This window comes from Cladophialophora yegresii (assembly GCF_000585515.1).
Source record: "Cladophialophora yegresii CBS 114405 chromosome Unknown aczIN-supercont1.5, whole genome shotgun sequence".
NCBI classification, from domain to species: domain Eukaryota; kingdom Fungi; phylum Ascomycota; class Eurotiomycetes; order Chaetothyriales; family Herpotrichiellaceae; genus Cladophialophora; species Cladophialophora yegresii.
In genome coordinates, this window is record NW_006913049.1 from 835,645 (window position 1) to 857,428 (window position 21,784).

At 51.2% G+C, this 21,784-nt stretch overlaps 7 protein-coding genes across 7 annotated transcripts; 3 read left to right on the top strand and 4 right to left on the bottom strand.

The window, feature by feature from the left end:
- Positions 1-236: 236 nt before the first annotated feature.
- A1O7_07038 (uncharacterized protein) lies at positions 237-980 on the bottom strand (the record flags this gene model as incomplete). The annotated part of the gene is made up of 1 exon (XM_007761038.1): positions 237-980. The coding sequence occupies one exon, from the start codon at positions 978-980 to the stop codon at positions 237-239; it is 744 nt and encodes a 247-aa protein (XP_007759228.1).
- A 1,934-nt stretch (positions 981-2,914) lies between these two features.
- Positions 2,915-4,156, top strand: A1O7_07039 (uncharacterized protein; the record flags this gene model as incomplete). The annotated part of the gene is made up of 1 exon (XM_007761039.1): positions 2,915-4,156. The coding sequence occupies one exon, from the start codon at positions 2,915-2,917 to the stop codon at positions 4,154-4,156; it is 1,242 nt and encodes a 413-aa protein (XP_007759229.1).
- Positions 4,157-4,877: 721 nt separating this feature from the next.
- A1O7_07040 (uncharacterized protein) lies at positions 4,878-5,438 on the bottom strand (the record flags this gene model as incomplete). The annotated part of the gene is made up of 1 exon (XM_007761040.1): positions 4,878-5,438. The coding sequence occupies one exon, from the start codon at positions 5,436-5,438 to the stop codon at positions 4,878-4,880; it is 561 nt and encodes a 186-aa protein (XP_007759230.1).
- Positions 5,439-10,493: 5,055 nt separating this feature from the next.
- Positions 10,494-11,021, top strand: A1O7_07041 (uncharacterized protein; the record flags this gene model as incomplete). The annotated part of the gene is made up of 1 exon (XM_007761041.1): positions 10,494-11,021. One exon carries the CDS (start codon positions 10,494-10,496, stop codon positions 11,019-11,021), a length of 528 nt encoding a protein of 175 aa, XP_007759231.1.
- Positions 11,022-13,246: 2,225 nt separating this feature from the next.
- Positions 13,247-14,110, top strand: A1O7_07042 (uncharacterized protein; the record flags this gene model as incomplete). The annotated part of the gene is made up of 1 exon (XM_007761042.1): positions 13,247-14,110. One exon carries the CDS (start codon positions 13,247-13,249, stop codon positions 14,108-14,110), a length of 864 nt encoding a protein of 287 aa, XP_007759232.1.
- A 2,363-nt stretch (positions 14,111-16,473) lies between these two features.
- On the bottom strand, positions 16,474-17,314 carry A1O7_07043 (uncharacterized protein; the record flags this gene model as incomplete). Its single annotated transcript, XM_007761043.1, has 4 exons — positions 16,474-16,531; positions 16,584-16,844; positions 16,903-17,249; positions 17,300-17,314. The coding sequence occupies 4 exons, from the start codon at positions 17,312-17,314 to the stop codon at positions 16,474-16,476; spliced, it is 681 nt and encodes a 226-aa protein (XP_007759233.1).
- Positions 17,315-18,216: 902 nt separating this feature from the next.
- On the bottom strand, positions 18,217-19,420 carry A1O7_07044 (valyl-tRNA synthetase; the record flags this gene model as incomplete). The annotated part of the gene is made up of 2 exons (XM_007761044.1): positions 18,217-19,354; positions 19,407-19,420. The coding sequence occupies 2 exons, from the start codon at positions 19,418-19,420 to the stop codon at positions 18,217-18,219; spliced, it is 1,152 nt and encodes a 383-aa protein (XP_007759234.1).
- Positions 19,421-21,784: the final 2,364 nt, after the last annotated feature.

Genomic DNA, 21,784 nt, shown 5'->3' on the forward strand with positions numbered 1-21,784 from the left:
TCGCATGCCGATGTTGGTGGTGACCCCTTTTCTGACCAGCCACGCGGCTTCGCCACGAACGTACCACAGAGTCGCGGTCCTTTTCCGGGTCCTCACATCTTCGAGTAAGGCCAGGACCGTTGTGGTCAGATTGCCGATTCGAATCTAGTCCGGGTAGAGACTCCGAGCAGGACATAGACGACAGAAGTGTAGCATTTTGTCATGGTCGAAGAAGTTGAGCGCACGTCATCCGACAATCAGCCAAACGCTTCGAAAAACAGAGTCTCAGCTTGCTTGGCAGATAGAACTCGCGGCTGCTGGGACCAGAGAAGGAGATCGTCATCGTGGGGATCACGAATCACATTCGAGCTGGCGTCCCAGAAATTCCAGTCCGACTGCATTTTGCGCCAGTCGCCGTTAATGGGAGTGTCAGTGCAGATCTCTCGGTCGAAGTGGCCGTCGTCCCCATCATCAGAGTCGGTAATAGACTCCTCTCCTGTATCTTCAAAGTCGTTGTCTTCTTCGTCGGCAATAGCCTCGATGACAACTATAGCGCAGCCTTCCTTTGGTTTTAGGTGTGCATAGCCATTGAACGACGTCTGATTCTTAATCTCGAAGGAAGGTTGGGATGTCTCCACGCCACCCTGGTCGTGATGCTGAAGTCGAGCCTTGTGGTCACATCCATGCTCTTTTTCGTCCCGTACTCCCTGGACTGCCACGGAGTCCGGTAAGTCAAGCTCAGCGTTGGTGCCATCAATGTGAGCTAGGATGAATCTCGTCGCATGGTCGAACATTGAAGCATGAGCGACAAGCTTGTGGAGTCGAGGTGACGTTTTGGACGCCTCTTTCTCGATCTTCAGCCTGGAGATAGAGCTGAGTTCATGTGCCAAGTGCCGGGTCTGAACAGTCAATGAGGATGGTCGTATCGGTGCTGTGGCTCCAGGACTGGAAGATGCGTTGCCGAGGAGAAGGCGTCGATCTGATGGACCCAGGTAGTGCATCTCGAAGCCTGGCTATGACGGCGGCTGGACGGGCATTAGGCCTGTTCAAGTATGAGTTCAGTTGTACATGGCTGAATGCTGAGCGCATCTATTCTACCGGGGCAATGTTCCAAGCAATTTCGACTGGCAGTCCACATCAAGGCCTTGCTCGCTGGCGTATCGGGCCACTCCCCGGACCGTTGGTCAGGTACCGATCCGTCTTGGGTTATTCTGTGAGGCTGCAAAACCGCAACACTGACCTCTTGACAAATCAGGGCTGATCTGGTTTCTTGCCTGCGGTTTGCAATCTGGCGGCAGCGCGTCGACTCCGAAGTCGTGGCGTGACAGAGCAGGTGGTGTGATACTGTTGCGGTTCGGTATTGCGGACACCAGGACTCCGCTGGGTGAACCATTGGGGTACTCGGCGTTTATCCTTCACAATCAGACCCGCTCCAGACCCCAGTTGCCGGCTCGCTTCAGGCTCAATTGGACGTAGTGGACGTAACTGGCCAAGCATAACCGAGCATCATACAAACTTTCAAGTGCCGGGGTATTCCATGTGGGGTTTAGACCCAAGATAGCCTCTTGTCTGAGAAGCCTCGAATCCAACTACTGTACACCGATCGGGCGAAGGCCAGTAAAGAAGTTTTGATGCACTCCTGTGCTTGTCATGCTGAGCGGCCACTGTGCTACGAAGTGAGTGGCCCTTCAAATAGCTTTTTAGAACCTGTAGCGTGCTTCGCTGAAGGCACTAACGTACTATTGTACAGCCAAGTCTGTTGTTTTGAAGGTCGGAGAGTGTACTTTGCGGACGCTTCGGAGGTGAGGCATCGCTTCTGTCGAGAACAAACCCGATCGTTGTGGTCCGAGCGTCGACACTGTTGAGTGTCGGCGTTGGCATGGCTGTGCTTCGGCACGATGAATGGAGGGAGGCGCAGTTGACATGAATGTCTTTGGATTATTGAGATGCTCAGGATTCTCTGCTTCAGCAACTGCGTCCGTGTAAAAGTTGGCAGTGGGCAACGACGACTGCGGTGTCTCGACTCCCCGCCTGGCTTGAGCCGCTCCGCGGCCTTGTTTTGTTGGTACCATACCTAGGTACGTAGGTATCTAGGTAAGCTGATATACAGTATGTGGCGGGCAGCCTCTGTGCCTCTTTAGGCGATCCTAGACGGCCTCTGCGGGTAGATCCTAGGTGCGTTTCAGGCCTCATTGACCCAAAGTTGAAGTTCTTGGCGATTCCTTCTGGGCTTTAGTGGCGTCCACACCTGACATTCAATACTCAACGTCAACTCACCCTCGGTCCGTTAAAGTCTATTATGATGAAGATTTTCTCTTTGAGCCGGTATGGATCATGGACCTAGATTTAACAGTGGACCTGTTTTGCGGCAGGTCATATCAATGCTTACCGCTAGTGTTCTTCCATGGATTCAATTACAGCCGGGGCCGTACTTGTGATTACCCTGATGCCAGCGAGAAATACCATTTCAAGAGGATTACCATCCTGCCGCTGACCGTACAGTAGTATTCTCGCAGAGGCGTTGCGCTTTGAGGGTGGATGATCTCATGGCTATCGGATCAAGTCGAAGAAGTGCCTCTCGCTCCTGCCGGATCGAGCGCTGAGCGTAATGCTGTCCCTTTGTCAGGCCACATCGTGGCACGACCGGTCTCAGTGTGTTGAGGCCTTCCTTCAGTACAGGCAACACGATCGCTGGCCTACAGTACGTGGGCAATCTGTCTCCTGTCTTCCTGTCTACGGCCACATGTCTATTGCGGGTAGGCAAACGTGGCTGAGACAACTGCGAAGCTGGACTTGACGTGGAGTAAAGAGCGATCTCTGACTGTATTCACACCTATCCTCGCGATTCAGCGGGCTCCTTCAAAAAGCTGCTTGACTGTCACTAACGGTTTGTAAACTGATTATGCCTTTTCCCTTCCCCCGACAAGCATTACTAATGTCCACCTCCATTGCATTTAGCGAGTCGCAGACTCATATCGCCCTGGCAGATGCCTGCAAGCTAGCCTGGCACACTTTCTCTGGCATGCAGAAGGCCTCGGAAGATTTTGAGAACCTGCGATTCGAGGTCTGGACAGTAGCCATCAGCCTCGATTCCCTACACAGCGTCGGGAGCACGTCGCTACTCATCGATCGACAACCCGACCACAAGCGTTGGGCGTTGACATTCTCGAAGATCCTAAACTCATTGAATGCTGCTCTTCGACCATTATACAACCTCGTGAAACTCTATCTTTCGACACCAGCTCGGGACCGCGCAGTGGTGAAGCGGTGGCTTACGAACCAAGATGTAAACTGCGACGGCGTCACGGTCCAAGACTTTCGGCGGAAGTTGTCAATGCTTGTGGAAAGTCTCAACGTCTTCCTCTCATCCCTGACGCACGCCGAGCTCGCTCGAGCGCGAGTTTCTACAGAGACTGAAGAATACCGGGTCCTCCAAGAAGTCACAAGAACTGTTCTCCAGAAATGGGATCAGGGAAGGACGGCTAGCACGGCGCAAGGTCCTGTGGGAGCGACCAGGTCACTCAATCAAGTCAGCGTTGTCAACGATAGTCTCAGAGGAAACGTGGTATCCTCCCTTTGCCCAAGCCTCTCAAACACCAGCTCAGAAGGTCCCAGGGCGCCGTCGTGGGCCAGTCATCAGACCTCGCCTCATCATACAGACCTTCATCGTCCCGCGGAGATGTTGAACCTGGACGGCATCGAGACAGGCTTCCGTAGGCATATGCATGCCATGCGGCGCATTCGAGAACAGCTCTGGCACCAAAACGAGAGCAAAGACCACTTGTCGACGCAACAATCAAACCACTTCCCCGAACCACTACATTCATCTGATGCGAAAGCCGAACAGACCGTCATGTTGGTGCCGAACCAGCCGCTACAGGTGCCTCTCACACAAACAGATGGCTCGAGCCCCGGTGTCGGCTCAGTCCAAAGCTCTGACTCGAGCGGCGTCGTGTCGGGATTCAAGGACGAGGTCTCCAGAAGTCCCTCCACGCCGGCCAAGGTCAACCACACCAGGACATCGTCTAAAGAGTCTGGACGCAAGAGAGTACGAAGCCACGACACCCTGCAGCCGGCGGCGGGCAACGAAACCATGGCCGCCGTGTCGAAGGATAGACGACCCGGCAAGACCGTGCTGGAGCAAATGCTCAGCACGGCGATCTTCTTTGATTGCTGATGTGACGGGATGAAGTAGAACGGAGCTCAACCGAATGAAAATGAAATGAGCTAGCAATAATGGGCATGGTTAGCAGATAGAAGCAAATACCAGACCGGCAGTCTCGTGGCTTTATCTACGCATACATGATTCCTCGGCGTCGTATGGCCGTTCTGAGGATGTAGTCATCTAGCGGACGCAATAGTGGGTGTTCAAGGCATTTACCAACATGATCAGGCCCGATGTCTATTAGTCGACATTGTGGCCTTCGTTTTCTCCTGACGACAATGGAGCCTTTCCATCTGCTCGACTCTCACACCGTCTATTCCATGGACGGAAGTCTCGCCAGGACCACATTAGTATTACTGTGTTATTATACTACGTTAGGTATGCTATACGATCCTGCCCACGGTCGACCACATTCGGATGAGAAGGCGCTGTACTTTAGCGTCCATGGAATCCAAGTCATCGTTAACAACCTCCACATTAATCGTCCGCGTTACAGTACAGTATGTCTAGCTGCCTCAGGCGCTTATCCCTACCGTCCATGCCAACGCCGAAGCCATTTCGAATCCCGGTACAAGGGAGCGCGGTCCCAAGACCTCCAGATCAAATCAAACCAACCGAGCCGGTAGTTTCTCCGATCGCCCTGATGGTACAGTACAAACAGGGCCAAGTGGCCTATATCACTTGGCTCACACAAAGCGCCAAATAGTCGGGAATCAGATCCCATGCAGTGCTCCTATGCTCGCCGGCACGGCTTCAAAGTCTGCCACTCTTCCCACATGCGCTCGTACCCATCAAACCAATCCGCGCCGTAGTTGTGTGGGTGTAGCTGCGGCTGACGGCCCCGAAGCTGCTCGTACTGCATTCTCTGGGTGTTGAGGTTTTCGAACCACTCGTCGCCGTAGTTGTGGGGCAGTGGTTGATGTGTGCGTTCGTACTCGATGCGCAAATCGTTGAGGTTCTCGAACCACGCATCGCCGTGGTTGTGAGGTTGAGGTCTCTGCGCGTTGGCCACGGCCATCCTCTGCTGATTCAAGTTCTCGAACCATGCGTCCCCGTAGTTGTGCGGCTGGGGGCCTTCCCCCTCCTCCCGCCCGGCGGCAGCCTTGTGCTGTTCATATGCCAGCCTCTGGGCGTCGAGGTTCTCGAACCACGAATCGCCGTAGCAATGCATGGGCGATTGTGACGATGCTTGGGCCTGGAGACCGGCGTCCTCTTCGGCGTGCAGTTTGACGTACTCGGTCCCCAGCTCGTAGAGGTTGGTGAACCAATTGTCGCCGTAGCCGTGTTGCTGCATTTGCGGTGTTTGACTTTCTTGAATCGAGCTGTGGGTTGGGGTTTGGGGTTTCATAGATGTTCGTTTGTTGGGTTGCATACACTCTTTCTCTTCCCGAGGGTATGTGTAAGTTGGGCTGGTCGACAGTGAAGTTTATGTTCTGGTTTGTGTCTTTGTCTGATTTGTGGAAGAGGGCACACGTAGAAAGGGGGATTTCAGCGCTACATATACTCACGGTTTCGGAGGCAGGAGGTGGTGTTCTGCACGGGTGCCACCAAGATACCGTAGCTTACCGTCTGGACCGTGTAGTGTAAAGCCTCAGGGCTCGTCAAGGCTGCCACGCCGCACGGGAGACCCGAAATCCGTGTCATAGCCATAGCCATAGCTATTGGTGAGAAAGCGTCCCCAATGGCCGCAAGTGGAAGCTCCAAGGGGCAACGAGTAGTTTGTCATTGGACGAGGCTGAACTCAATCGCGTGGTCCGAGTATGGAGGACGGGGTGAGCGGCTTCCTCGAGGGACGAACAGGGCAGATGATGGGAGGCTGTCACGCCACGGTCTGCGTGCTGTGCGGCTTCTACCGTACTACTGTACCTTGTACGTACCTGGTACGTACCTGACGAAGCACAGGAGACGGGCTCTGGTACTGGTGGAATCCCCGGAGCTCAGGGCTCGCCCAGCGGCCAAATTAGCTCGCTAGGTTACATAATACAGCGCCCGCAGCCCTCGTCATCCACTCCTGGGCGTTGCTCACGCCACTTGCGGCATCGGGACTTTCAGGGCTCCTGAGGCTCCACGACCTGTTGCGTCCGCCAACAGAAAAACACGCGACTTGAGTTTTCGTGCACAAGCCTCCCTTCTCGAAACCCCCATCTTTGACCGCAGATGGACACGCGAAACGACACGCGACGGATAATGAGCGTCTTTATTGCTCGGAGTGCCCTTTGAGCGCCGATCGTACTTGATGGTGCGCCTCGGGCACGGGTACTGGGTACTTGGGGCACACGACTGGAGAAGCAAGCCCGTAACCCGGTGACTCTGATCACGCCTTGGCCGCCCAGGCCACCGAATCTGTTCACGTCGGGCTTGTCCAGATGTCGCATGCTGGGGTGTCTCCTGCTGAGCAGTCCCACCATCAGGTGAGTTTGCATCTGGACGCCATTGACGCGTGATTGCGCTGGGCATGGGAGGCTCCGGTAAGGAACGACATTCTCATGACAGGTGAGATAGATATCGTGCACATATAACATGTCCCATTGGATTTGGTGGCAAGCTTACCTGCCCAGATCCACGACCCAATAAATCGAGACTCACACGATACTAAAAGCATTCGACAACACTTGTTAGACTAGCACTATCATCCTCAACGCCAGCAATACCTTCACCTAGAAACTCTCATCACAAGACTTCGAGCCTCTCATCAGAAGCATTCACCCTCTCCCGCACCAAGACACCAGCATGCCTCCCGTGCGGCTTCCCATCAATCGCCTGAGCCAAGCAGTCAGGAGCTTTTCATCAGCAGCACCTGGCGTGTTAGGAACAAGACAACAACAACAACAACAACTCTACCTTCACCGACACATCCTGCATCACGATCCCTCACAGAGGATCCTTTCCAAAGCGTCCGCAGCGAGTCACGGGTGGACGCAGGTTCCCGAAGCGGTCCGAGATGTGACCAGCTATCTAGCGCTCGGAGCGTTGACTTCCCAGGCGGCATTCCTGATATATTGCTGGGTAAGCAATATTTCCTCGTATCGGACACCAACCCCCTTCCAGCCGACCCCTTGGCTCGAGAGGTGTGACTTTTGAAAAATCAGTACGTGGCTCGCTCCGGATAAGGACATGCGTGCTGACTCCATTTCGTTTGTTTAGGACCAAGAAGCGGACTTGGGAGATTTTCTCGTTGTATGATATCACGACATCGTTGAAAGGCGCTGGGCCGGGAAATGGACGGTCACACCTCGACGAGGACTGTGTTCTGTGTTCGGACTATGAGAAGATTGAATCAGGTCCGGATCTTGAAGCGAGGATACAGCCTTAGCGAGTACCGCCAGCGGAACCAGGTTCGCCCATCGGGTTCCGACCAGCTGCGTCGGATTCGATCTGGGAAGCGGTGCAAACATGGGCATTAATGGCGAACAGCATGACAAATAACGAAGTGACGCAGAGAGGGCAGACCGCAGTTGAGCAAGAACAGTATCGTTCTAGCAGGACTCAGATGTTGTGCTTAGCAGTCACCTTTGAAGGTGGACATGAGAATGGACGTTGTGCTTGAAGGAAGCCACTGTCGAAGAGATCCCTTACCTGGGTTTACCCTCATCGCCACCGAAGTTCAAGTACAAAGCGAGAAGCACCGACCCTGTCGATTGCTGTAATCATACTTCGCGACTGGGCGTCTCCGATCTCGACATCATCTGATGTCAACTTTCCGAGAAGGAAATCTCGTCAACCTTTGGATCTGCTCCACGCCTCGGCGCTTCGTAGAGTATTTCCCGGCGTCCTGATTGATATTGTGAACAAATAACAAATACGATGATAGATGAACTCACCCATCTCGGAAACGGCGTGAACTCATAGCGCCCTCCGTCGCAAGTGAGGATGCCTTCGAACTTGCTAAGCTGCAACTTGGCGCCGGCCACGACGTGAAGTATCTCTCCCGTCATCAGAAACCAGGTCATGCTGTCCATTACCCGCCTAATGTCACCTACCCCAACACGAAGCCTGCTCAGCAAAACGAGCACTTCGAGCCAAGAGGTGAGATATGCCTTGTCCCGGTCGTGCGTGCACCTGTAGCTATACTTGTCCAATACCAATCGTACGCCGGTCTGCACCATCTCCTGAACGTGATCCTTAAACTCCTTGATGTCGGGGGTTGCTGCTAGATCCTCGGAGGAAGTAAGAACATATTCGGTAACCTCATACAAAATCCACATGCGTGCTTCAAACGGCGGATACAATCAGATAAATCCACAGTTCCGAATGATCCCCGTCATCGTTTCCAGCGATCGTATGAAATACGCCTCTTCCAGTAGGCTGCGCGGACTCTGCGGTATGCATGTCCAGTCTACCCAGATATATGACCAATGCTGCGGCTGAAGTTCTGCTTGAAGAAGGCGTAGACAGTGGCCGTCAGGATCAGGGTGATCTTGCGTACGCCAAAAATGGCTTACGAAGAAACATTCGTTGCGGTTGACGCAGGTATTAGAAGCAGGTAGCAGAACGTAGTCGTCCAGCGCATTACGGCTCCATTTCGTCATTATTGCTTGTGAGAGAAAGGCGTCTCGTTCTTGGAAGAACTAGAACATCAGTAAGTCCAGTGTTTTCCGAAAGAAGTCATCCAGACTACGATAGTCTTGCAGGATTTCAAAAATCAGTGGCGTATTGAAGACTTGTCCGTCCGTAGCGAGCGCTTCCAATGCCTCTGTGCTGCGAGCTATGAGCGATTGCCATGTGATAGAAGACGGAGGAGTGAAGGCAGAGACTTCGGAATCTGCCATGTTGATGCTAGCGACGTCCAAGTTAACTCTTTTGCGTGTCTCGCAGCTTTATTTAGGCTATTTGCGGAACTGTTTGAGTCAATGCTTGAGGGAGAGCTTCATCGCCAATCTTCAAAGGTACATCAAACTCGGGAAACAGAGCGCCGAAGACCAGCTGCAGTTCCGAGCCTGTCAAGGTACATACAAGCCTACAGCCTCACCTGGTGGCACTGGTGTAGTATTCTGTATGCTCTGAAGAAGTAGCGAGATGAAACTAAAATAAAAGTAAAGTCAGAGCAAGAGTACAGTGACCACCAGCCCCTCCGTAATTAGTGATTGCCAACCAAGGCATGTGCAGCTGCAACATCACCAGAGTGTACAGCTTTCCCCTTGGCCGAGCTCATAAGCATATGCACTGTACGTTGCTTACCGACCATTGGAACCCCTCGAGCAGCTATCCGCACGACTCGTGGGCCTGACGTTCACAGCCTCGAGTTCGTCTAATTACTTTCTTCGTAACCGGTGAAGAGGTATTCGACAAGGGTGAGAGTAAGTCGGAGACATTGCAAGATTCACGGGACAGGCTAGGACTAATCGGCTAGGGGCGCGGGTTGAAGCGCGGGGCTGTCAGGGCTGGCGTGCAGGAGTCCCTTCTTGCCTTCTCATTCCCTTCTCATCTCGTTCTGAATACGGAGCACAGGTGGAATGATCGTTGATATGCCTTGTGCAGCACCAGACTCGTGCATTTCAGAATCCCGATCCTACGAATCGGACCAACATTATCGCATTTAATCTCTTGCGCTCTTGAACTCTTGGGAAGAGACTGGTACATCTTTCCGCATGCTTCCGATCGCAAGGTAAGGCCGGTAGGCCCGACAGTCTGAAGTGTGCAACCACGGACAACTAATCGACATGCGCATTAAACTTCGTGAGCAGCCTTGCCACCAATGACACGGTTTTCCCGCACGGCTGACACGGTCAAAGTAAGCCTCGGACTTCGGTGACTATGTTTCGTACGGAAGCGCGGATCTTTGGAGAGGTCGGGTTCCGAATCCTCGAGCAGACCGACTGTACACGGCAGCCAGTATGTGCTGTCAGCAGCTTCTGTTCTCCCGTCTTCCTATCTCCGCTACGTCAAGTGATGCGATGGAGCGAACACGAAGAGGCCTGCCCGTCATTAGCATCCTAAAGTGCGTCGATTGGAGGGGTCAAGAGGACCGGGCGTACAAGGTGGGTGGAGCGACTTCACAATAAGTACAGTGCACCGGTACATGTACGCTTTGACCTTCGCTTGCTCGCGTGTCTTCGTCACCGAGACACATGACCGAATCTAGCTGGAGGGAAATCATCGGAGGGTATATGACATTACCAATATCAACCACCGAAACCGACTCCGACAACATTTCGCCTCATACACCAGGTCACCTCCAACTGCCCACCCACCTACCTACCGACCTCCCGGATAGACAGCCGAGCCAGACCAACGCCCAGCAAGCTGGCCGAATACTGAGTCGACACATAACAAGACGTACTCTCTAGCACAACGAAACTCCACTAGACAAGACGATCACGGAGCGAGAACGGCAGAAGCCTCCCTCGCAATGCCTATCCTAATCGCATACGCTACATCGCATGGGTCAACGCGCGAAATAGCTGACCGCATCGCCTCACGCCTACATGCCAACGGCTTAGCCGTTGACTGCCGGCCTGTCGACCACGTTTTCAGCGTCGAGAACTACAGCGCGGTCATCCTGGGCAGTGCCGTGCATGGGTCTAGATGGCTCCTAGACGCACAGAAGTTCCTCGACGTCGAAGCCATGGGACTCCAAATGAAGCCGACCTGGGCTTTCAGTGTTGGAATGGCCCCCACGGTCAGGGGCTCCAAGTGGGTGAGAGATCGAGCTGTGAGGAGAGAATCCCAGGACATCAAGGAGACGATTTCGAGGAAGGTGCCCAAGGTCCGGGATCACCATCTGTTCGCAGGGAAGGCCGACGGATTGGCCATGTCGGGGCCTATGCGTTGCTTGTGGAGTTGCATGGGCGGGCGGTTTGGAGACTACCGCGACTGGAATGAGATTGACGAATGGGCGGATGTGATTGCCAAGGAGTTGAAGCTCGAAGGCATTTGAGGGACACAAGAGCAAGAACTCGACGCCGTCGTGATCGAAAAACATTAATATCGATTGGGAAGGTTGGGTAGGCGCCTGTAGTTGGAGTTGGAGTTGGAGCGGGAATGCACTGCAACGCTTAGCACGACACGACCCGAAACGATTTAAGCATGAAGGGCTGGTGATGGTTTGAAATACCCCATCTAGCATAGCAGGCTTCTGCTCACTTACGGAAAATGTAACAGAATGATTTCCACAATGCTCTAAGCCGATATCCGCATTCGAGCAGCGAGTCCAGGTGTTGGCACCACTTGCAGCATTCAAACTCCAGCCATCCGCCAGCAAGTACTAGTCCAATTGCTTTTGCAGACTCTCGTTCTCGTTCATGGCTCGGATGTCTCCCGGCCCAACGCCATGCAGGCCCTCTGTCGGGATCATCTTAGGGCATCAGGCACTGGGGACGGCCAGGCGAATTTGAGACTTAGCCGTGTTGCCTACCTCGGAAGGCCGAGGCTGACCACACTCAATGATATCACGATCCCACTTCGAAAGCCACAAGTCAGCGGTCAAACATAGACAGTGCCGGCCGTGCATGTCTGCATTGATGCCATAATACTCAGATGGAGATGTGGGTTCTGAAATGGCGCTACGGTCTGCCCAAGTCAACAGGAAAATGATCAGTGGTCAGCGGTACCACCGGTGGCGTGCCAGATATAGCCAGTACAAGCGGAGACAAGGCCGCCTGTTACGAGCCTATGATGGTAATCATTTGTCAAGTTGACGAACTGAATGAAGCGGGAGATGAACTCCGTTGAGGGCGCACCTCCGGTATCTGGTCTAGGTTGGTTGAGAAGCGTAGAATGCGGTCCTCGCCACGTATCGGGATGTAATGGTCAGCGCAAACAGTCAGATCGAGATGTTAACAATCATTGTTGAGGTCACAGGTCAGATCGAGGACTTAGGTACACAGTACACAAGTAGTACGGTAATGGACCGAAGAAAGGTTGAGCTGAATATAGTAGGGTAGCAAGGGTTCACGTCCTGCCTCGCTTGTTACGCCCAACGCCGAGATTCCCGAAGTAGACTAGGTACCTTGGGTAGGGTAACTAAGCCGGCTACTGTACTCCGTACTTTGTTACTTTCATCAGCTTCAATCCTTTCTCAGATCTGCTTCACCTACAACCTGCCTTCAGCCTAATATATGCGTCTTCAGGCTGCACATGCTGTCTGCAACTTCTCTTTCGTCTACATCAGTGATGGCTCTATCCCTTTGGATCTCCGTACAGAAACTGTATCACCGAATGAGAAGTACAGTCTGCTCACCACAAGCGCGCTGGGCCGTGTATAGAACGCGGATCAAAATCACCGTGCACTTAGAGGCAAATCACCCGCAACGCGATTCTACTCTCACTTCATGGAACTGCCACGTGCCTCTGCTCTCTTCTCCACAATCAACCTCCTATCCGTCATACGCGACGAAGCTAAGCGTGCTGCGGTCTGGCGCTAGTGGTTGCCTGCATGAGCCTCGATCGGCTCACAGCCATCCACCTCTAATGCGGTTGTGGCTTGACATTCAAACAACGGTTTGCTCTCCCTTCTTGACTTGGTCAGCCAACCATGGTTGAATTTCGTCCCTTCGGGTGTTTCCGTGCGCGACATGCGTGGTAGCAGCGTATGTGCCGAAGAAAGCAAGACAGACAGGACGCATATACACCTGTATTCACTGATCCAATGAGCCGCTCGGTTCCGCTCAACTAACCCCAAGGCGTGGAGCCTCATAGCTGTGTTCTCGGCAGATATCCAAGCGAAGCATATTCATTCTCGTAGGAGCGGAAAATGATCTCCAGACGAGAGGTCGGCGCGAGGACCTTTATTGGTGAGTCACGCCTCGAAGTCTTTCCCCCTCGGTGATGTTTCGGTCAGCAACAGGAGTGGTCAGCCTGGTCCAACACTATACGCTGATATGGATCGGACCTCAACATGAGATATTGTCGTCTGTACAGACTCGACCGGTAGGTGAGTGTTTGCCCTGTGCTAGAAGGGGTGTATGCTGCCTATTGTATAAAACGCGACAATCGTCTTTCGCAGCTCTTTTCCTCCCCTTTCTTCTCCTTGTTACCCGCCACACTGCACGATCTTCCTTTGACCATGAAATGTCCCCGAGAACATGCGCCGGAACTTCGCGCGAACGAGTCACTCGCGCCTGCGAGAGGTGTCGCATCAAGAAGGCGAAATGCGACGGCAACATGCCATGTTACAGGTGCTGCCGCGACGACGATGTCTGCAGATTCAGCCTGACGCGGAAACGACACGTCTTGAGGGGCGCAGTCCACAAACAGACAGACCAGATCTTGTATGACAACGAATCCTTCAAGGCCGGCGTCGTGGAACTGTACAAGCGCGTCATCTCCGGGAGAGGACTCGAGGACAGCGTCCACGACGTTCAGGTCAACACGAACATCACTACCATCCTTGATAGCGTCGGCGTCCTCGGGCAGGACAAAGATGCTGCCTCCACCGCCTACGTTTTCCCTGGCATCTTAGAGTCTCGGGCAGAGTCGCTTCCCACCCTCAAAAGACTGATACAACCCGCCATCACACCGGATTCGAACGTATCAGAGGAGCCATCGCGTTTGATGCCCTCCGCAAATTTGTTTCCCCAAGCTGCTTCGAGGAGTCGGACCTTTACATATCATTCACCAGGCTCAGCAGCCGCAATGACGAAACCTAGACCATCAGCTTCCTTCGAGCCAACGGCACGTCTAACAAACCTCAATGACGGTACAGCGCATACCTCGATCTACCCGCCGCCATCCTCACCATGGTTGCGACCGGCGTGTGGTCCACCGATCCCAGACTATATGCCACCGACATGTGGTCCACCGATTACAGACTTAGTCTATAGTATGAGCGACGCGCCTACCACGTCTGGATGGGTCAGACCAGATTCGGGCGGCGGTGGTGGTAGCGAAAGAGGTCCTCCTCCTGCGCCTATGGTCACGGGGAGCCACCACTACCCCTATTACACAGCGACGCTATGGCCGCAAGATTTCCAAGGTCAGGAATATCCTCCTCAGTGGGAATGGCCATTTCCTTCATCCCAACCCTAACTGTCATTTTCGCCGTCCAGCTACTTGCCGGCAGCCAACACGGCGGATAGGACACTGTTCTTCGATCGAGACGCTAGACGACGAGCAACTTTCGCGGCAGCCAACACGGCGGACGGAACCCCATTTCCTGACTGGGATACTGGACTAAGGGGGAATTCCTCTACGCTTAATCGACAATGAGGCCGACCACTATCTCGGGCGCCAAAACACCTGGACCCTCGTCCTGTGGTCTTCCCCCGCTTCGACCATGCCCTGTCCCCTGCTTTAAACAGGAAACATTTTTCTCAAGGTTGACCTCGGGTCAGGTAGGAATACCGTACGCGTTGAACATAAGCATATCAATAAAGCGCATCAAAAGAAAACCAACATGGATTGCCTCCGTACGTAACAGCGAGTGAAGCGGCAACCCGCAACTCAAAGTTGAACTCTGGCCTCCTGGGATCCGAGTTGGAATTTGTAGAGAATGTTTTGGGATCTGTCTGGACGGTCCCTTTTTTGCGGTCCCAAGAATTAGTCCGGATCGCTCAGCTATGCCTGTGAAGATATCTGCCATCGACCCAGGCGCGAGTAAACTAGGCTCGCTTCTTACTGTGCGTTTCCCGTTTCCCGTTCTGAAACTACTCCAGATCGATCGACCAGGCATATGGCGATGTCTGCCATCGAAACAGCAGCGAGTAAAGCAGGCTCACTTCTCACTTTCTGTTTCTTATTTCTTTCAAGGTTACAGTTGTGGTTTCCTCGTTTCGAGGAACCCAGCTCGCGGTTGTGCGGAACCATCCACGGAAGACTGTGTTTCCAGCGAGGAATGGCGAGATGGTGGAATGGCAGGATGGCAGAATGGCGAGATGGCAGCATCGCAGCATGGCAAGAGCTACGTTGGCTACTTTGCTTCGCTTTGAACTCTGGAACAAGCTCTGTGTGATGGATTTTAGTGAGCGTGGCGCTTGGACTGGGGTCCGACCTGACGATGGGCTCTGAAAGGGCGTGAGCGTCTTATCACATTTTTCTCTCCAGATCAATTGGAGAGGTCTGCTTTGTTCGTCTTCAATGAGATTACCCCTTTTCCCCATTTGTAGCTGCTTATCAGTACATTCGCTGTCCCGGCCTGGCTTGGCTGAACTGCAGATTTAATCCATTATGCCTTTATGATTGTGACGTGCGAGACCTGGGAATCGCATCCGCCTTGCATATCCAACAGTATCATCCCAAGGTTTACCACAAGTGGACAGCTCGGGGCCGGACCAGGAGCCGCCGCCCGATAATAGCTTATGCCGAAGACTTGCGGAGTTGACCAACATGTAACAGATGTGCCTATCGCTCTGACGAGGTCACTTGCAGTCAAAACAATGGGTAACGGGGGATTGATAGCGGCGATGCACACATTGGAGGCCTGGCTTCGGATACCGTGACCTTGGATCGTCAAAAGATGGCTCCAGGTTAACAAGTATGCTAGCTGGATTACCACAGTCTTAATGGTGGGTTCGATGGGGTCTCCCCCATTTACGACCGAGTCCGTGAAATTGGGCTTTGGCAGCTCCTGCGAGGATCAGCTGAGATCTTCTATTGAGATGGCAGCCTCACCGTACGAAGTCCAATAACTGGTAGACTCCAGGTTTGCCGAGCGTCGTCCGTTGCCAATCTCGCTCTTTGAAGAGGAGCGCAAACACCACCGTTTTGTGTTCAAACGCTTTCTATGGCTCGAGGCAGGTCATTGATAGAAAAAGTCCGAAGGACAAGGTCTTATGGGGGTAAGGAGAAACGGATAAATAAATGCAGGTAAGTCGAGCAGCGCAAGGCTGTTCGAGGCGGTACGGGCAACTTACCTGGCAATGGTGTCTGCCTCGCCCCCAGGGCAACCTGGGATTGGCCAGAATACATCCGGCGATGGCTGTGTCGTGTCTGATACGAGGTTCACAGCCGTGGACGCCTCCAAGAGTGATGCGTAGGTCGAGAGGAATTAAGAAATCAGTAACGACATCAGCATTCCCAGTCTGAAGCAATATGACTCTCAAGAAGAGGCGACATTGTCTCTTCGAATCTTGATTAACGCGCTTTCACGGTACATACCACACCAAGGCGTGCTCTCCCGTGATGCCATGCCTGCCTTCAGCAAACAAGGAAAAACCCATGGATTGACTGACATCACGATTGAAGGAGGTTCTGTTTCTGTACAATGTCATACCTATAGGTAGATCTGCACGTCTCGTCTTCAGGATTGCCTGACAGGACTGGGCCCTATGCCACCAGAATATGGTTGCGCTTCCGTACTCGCATGCAAGCCGTGTATACCTAGGTACATTTGCCGTGATCGTCTTGATGTCCGAACGCCGTGGCGAATGCGCATAGTCTTGGCCCGAGGTCTCTTAAGTGTTGTAAATGAGGAAATTCCTGAAGTTATCCCAGTAGTCCGAGTTCACATATCTGAGAGCAGGTAAGCATTATCACCAGTGTGTCAGGAAATACCACAACATACATATATTTCATACTGCTCTTTAAACTGGACTGGATGCTCTCCGGCTGCCATCTAAAGATGTACATGACCAAAGCCCAGCTGAGACTGGCAAACACCGGCCAGGCGTTGTTTTCGATCTTGGCTTTCAACTCGGGTGACAGTCGCTGAGTGAATAACGTGGGAGTAGGTGTCGAACTCGTGGCACTCGGTGGCTCGAAGGCGAGTTTCGCTAGAGCAAGCACGACTCGAGCGAACACGTATATGACGATTTGTTGATTGACGCTCGACCTTGACAGATTTCTTTAGCTCCCCACTCGCTGCTGCTGAAGATTGTACCCACCTTGCTTGCTTCCCCCTGCCGAAAACAAGGTAGCCTCCTACTAGCCCGGCAAGAAATGTATCATAGGGGCCCTCTTTGCCCGGAGCGGAAGGGTTTAGTAACCTCAATATTAACATTGAGGACTTGTATACTGTTGCAAAGAAGGCGAGGTTGCGCGCATGTTGTCTGGTCGCCTTGAACACCAGCCGCAGCTTTTCTTTTAATGTGCCTGATCGGAACATGAAAACCATGACGAGGGCGTGCGGAAATCGGACTTTGGCACCGTAGACGGCGCCATTGCGGGCAGCTTTGACGATTGCGAGGAGAGGGGCAAGGTCTGGATTGAGGATGATGGAATCAACTGTTTGCTGGGAGACGTTAGTTGGTCTGGTAACGACGGTAGAGGAAGCGGACTGACTTTAAGGACATCCATCCTTCTATGTCAGCGTCGATTTCGCTGCCAGAGATGGGAAGAGACTCTTAGGGTCGTAATGGAGCGCAACACCGGAGACGCTCAGGTGTAGGAGGAAGTCGCGGCTCACGTCATGGGTGTCAAGGGCAAGAGCTGGTCGCAAAGAGCTGGCATGTGTTACTTTGTCGCATCTAGTATCAATTGCTGAATGAAAAGTAGGTATGCAAGGTCCATGCGTAGGAGCAGGAACAAGAGCCCTCGGCGAACGAGGAGATACACAGTACAGCGACATCATCTCTCCGCCAGTTTTCGGTCGGCGCATGTGAACACAGCCGGCGGTTTGCGGTGTCATTCCTCGCTTCCCCACAAATCCTCCTCGATCGCCGTCATGTGCCTCGGCTCTTCATTTTGCCTTTGCGACGCCAATTCCGCGCCGCTTTGCACGGCAAATTCTCGCGCGTGCACAGATTCCAGCATACATTTATATTTCGTACAGCTCCTTGACCACAAAACAATATTCTCTTTCCATCGTCGTGCAACCCCGTCTCATTCAGTGGGCGTGCTCTTTCCCGGTGCATGCCATGAGGACATAGTGACGGGAGAGTGAGGCCACACTCAGTGTAGAAGTGGCTGACTGATATTTCCGGAAAGCCATTGAAGGTTCTGCTTGAACATCCACAGCCAGGTTGTCGATGCTCCTGGAGACAGGATCCTCCCACGAACGCAGCCTGTATCTGTCGTAACTTAGCGTGGCACGTGTCGGACACGATTGCTGCTTCTTTGGACCCCAGGTGGTGCGAAATCGAGCAAGTTGCTGCCGGTGTAGCACCCCGAGGTGTTGTATTGTAGCCATCCGAAGTGACAGACTTGGTAAGTCTTGGGACCACTGTTAGATAACTGGGTTTCTCGGCTTGAAATGTCTTTCACGAAGTCCTCTGCCTCTTTAGCTTCTCGTTCTGTTCGTCATGCGCATCCGCCATCTCTTCATCATCATCATCGTCGCCGATACTGATCTCATCACCACTGCCGAAGTCACTGCTGGCTCCCTCCTCAATGTCCATTCCTCCATTCCCGACATCTCCATCTTGGCTGACAATGTCTTCTTCGCCGTCAAGGTCTGGCATTTCTTCCTCATCCTCAATGTCGTCATGAACTCGCTTCAATCCCTTCATCTTCCTTGTCTGCAAAGTCGAGAGGTCTTGCTTGCCGAGATGAACGCGGCCAATCTTGTCACCGACTAAATCAGTCTCAATGTTCTTCTTCGTCCGTGCTTCGTTGGGTCGGCGGCCATGTTTCAAGGCGTCCCTCATCACCGTCGAGTCAGCCTCCTGGAAACGCCCAACTCGAAAGTCGAAGCTTGGCCCAATAGGATCAAGCTCAACTCGAGGTATCTTCGGACTGTTTGATCTCATTGTCCGGATCTTGTACCATCTGAGATGAAGGACAGGCTTATTCGTCGGGTCACTGAGGTCTGGGGAGGTACCAGAACTCTCGCCTGCAGCAATCATGAGAAGATACTGCAGGCCCGCCACGTCAATGGAGGAGATTTCCTCGCCTTGGAAGAGATCCAGCATCATGGATTTAAGACTTTGATACAAGGTAGCCTGGGCCGAAGATGAGGTATCATCCCACTGCGAGCCTGCAAACAAAATCAAAGGCTTCATTTCCACTCCAATCGTTAGTTTCGGCTCTGGCTGCGGTTGATCCATAGGCACGAGGAGGAGTAATTCCACCATGTCAAGCACCTTTCCGTTGTAAATCCGCATCATGGTGAGATTGTTCGGTCTCTTCTTCGAATGTGCGCCAAAGACAACCACGCCACATTCATTTTTACCCGCCAGAAACTCCAAAGATTCGGTACTCTCGAAAGGGTGAATGTTGTCATTCTTCTTGTTGAGCATGACCGAGTCTGGTTTGGTGAGGGTATGTACCGTCTTGAGCACGGTTTGGACCGGCAGAGGACATTTGGTCCCGTGCAGGAGCAGTACTCGTTTCCTCGACTCGACCTGTTGAGGCTCGCGAGCCTTAACGATACGGGCCGTCCGCGCATTCCGAGGTTTTCTAGGAAACACCAGTCAGTATTAGAGACCTTGCGTTTTTGAGGCAAGCTCACACTTCACGCAACATTTCGGGAGATTCACCACAGCCAGCAGCTCCTCCTCAAAACAGCATGCCCACCTTCAAACTCGAAGAAGGGCGGTGATGCCGATAGATGGCTGTCGACTGAAATAATTTTTAGCCTGCGCTTATCGATAAGCTACGGTGGGACATGCGGCAGCAAATGCTGCGAAATACGGACCAACACTTGGTCTGCTGGTTCTGGTCAAAGGACGCTGTGACTCAATTAGAGGACATGATGAATTTCAGAGGGGTCTAGGGGGAGACCTAGCTATATAGTTACGAAGGCCTATATAAACAATACAGTATCGTATAATAGGGGGTATAGCCCAGTACACCTCTTGGTACTTGTCTCAGTCAGCTTAGACGCGTTTTGCCGCGCGCTAAGGCGCTGATTAGCGAGCCAATCAAAAAATTCGAGCGAGATTTTGCAAAACGAGTCTAAGCTCCGATATGTATTTACCTTTATACTTTACGTTAGTAGTGTAAATTTAAAATTACACTTAATATATTCTATATAATCACGCGGTACGAGAGGAGTAAGAATATTTTCTAAGTATTTTTATTATTATATAGTAGCTAGCTATTTATTTTTAAAGAAAATTATATTAATACTATTTAATATATCTATACTTATTAAAAAACTAAACCTAAACCTTATAAACTTACTAGTATAATATATTATTCTTTACTTTAGGCTAGCGGCGAGGTAATAATAATACGATATCTTTAATAATAAAGTCTAATAATAAGAAAATTAGTTATATTAATAACTAGATCTTTTATAAATTTATATTTTATAAATCTATAAAAGATTAATTTCTACAGCCTTATTAAGAATTGCCTCCGCGCAGCGTGTATAAGGACACGTAAGTACACAGGTAACCCTAGGGGTTCTTGATTATCGGGGTAGAGTAAAGGTTAATGCCGAACAGATCGTTAGACGGGACACAGCACTTATACTGTATCTCCTTAAGCGTAATGTTAACTAAAGTTAACTACACCTCCTATAGAAGTGTATCTAGCTATAACTATATATATAGGTAGTTTTCCTATCTAGGAAAGTCTAGGCGTTACACTATTACCCCTGTTGTATATATAATATACAATTACTGCAACACCTTATTTCCTATTTAGGATGTTACATGACCCGAGCCAGCCTTGCTAACGAGGCTAACTTCCTCGCTTAACCTCCCTTCCTGCGCCAGGCCCGGCAGGTCGTATAAAGGTCGATTCGTAATACTTTCTCTTCCCTAGCCTGTTCGTTATTCGTAATATACTTAAGGTAGGCTATAGCCCGCTCTCGTCGTTATTTATTATTCCTTCTTTTTCTTATAACTAACTATATAGGCCTTTAAGGTATATAAATTAAACCCTAAACCTCCTAAATCCTCTAAGCCTATTGTTCTCTAGTAGCAGCGTTAAAACGAGATCATTAATTATATCGAATTCGTCGAGAAAACCGAAGTTATAGTGTCTTACACCGAGTATATAAATTATAGTAAAGTCTATTTCTACTTAAGGGAGTAGAGTATAAAGTGTGCGGCATATCTTCGGCATCGTAAAGAGTATAACGGAATATTCTCTATAGAGGAGCTCCGAAAAATCGGAGAGCAGAAGAAATAGCTAGCGGTTAAGTCGAGGGCTAAAAGGCGCGAGATCGCGCGTTTACGAAAAACACTTACTGAGTTAAAGGAGGGCGACGCTAACCTTTAAGACTTCCTAGCGCGTCTAGATAAGATTTCTAGTAATATATTAAAGCGAGAGATAATAGTACTAGATGCCTTTAATAAGGTGCCGGCTTAGAATAAGGTAGCTTTAGCCGAGCCTAACTTTATTTAGTAAGACGCGCCCTTATTTAAGTTAGTTAATTAGAATAAGGTTCTAAACTTTAAAGGTGGTAGCTAGTAGGCGGCTGGCTAATCTCTTATATCCTTATTTAGTAGTATTATTTAATAAGGTCCGCGGGTAGGTTTTCTTCGGGCTCCTATATGTTTTCGCTATCCTTATACCTTAACTATTTAATTAGGTATTATTATCGGTGTTTAGTTTCTCGGTAGTCTACGATTCGCTCTATATTATATAGTAGCTCTTGTGTTTCTTTATAAATTAGGACTAGTCCTAGTGTAGCGTTTTAGAGTGCTTTCTCGAGTAGTGACTTATAGAACACTAGGTAGATATTTATACTTACTAGTAATTCCATCTCGAATATCACTAGTCCTAATTTCTTTTTAATTTTATATAGTCTAATTTTAGTATAATCCAGCTTATTACTTAGTCTTTATATTTTAATGTTTTTTCGTAGGATATAGACTTTCTCCCCCTCTTAAAAGTCTAGTCCCTTAGATCTTTTAATATTTATATATTTTAATA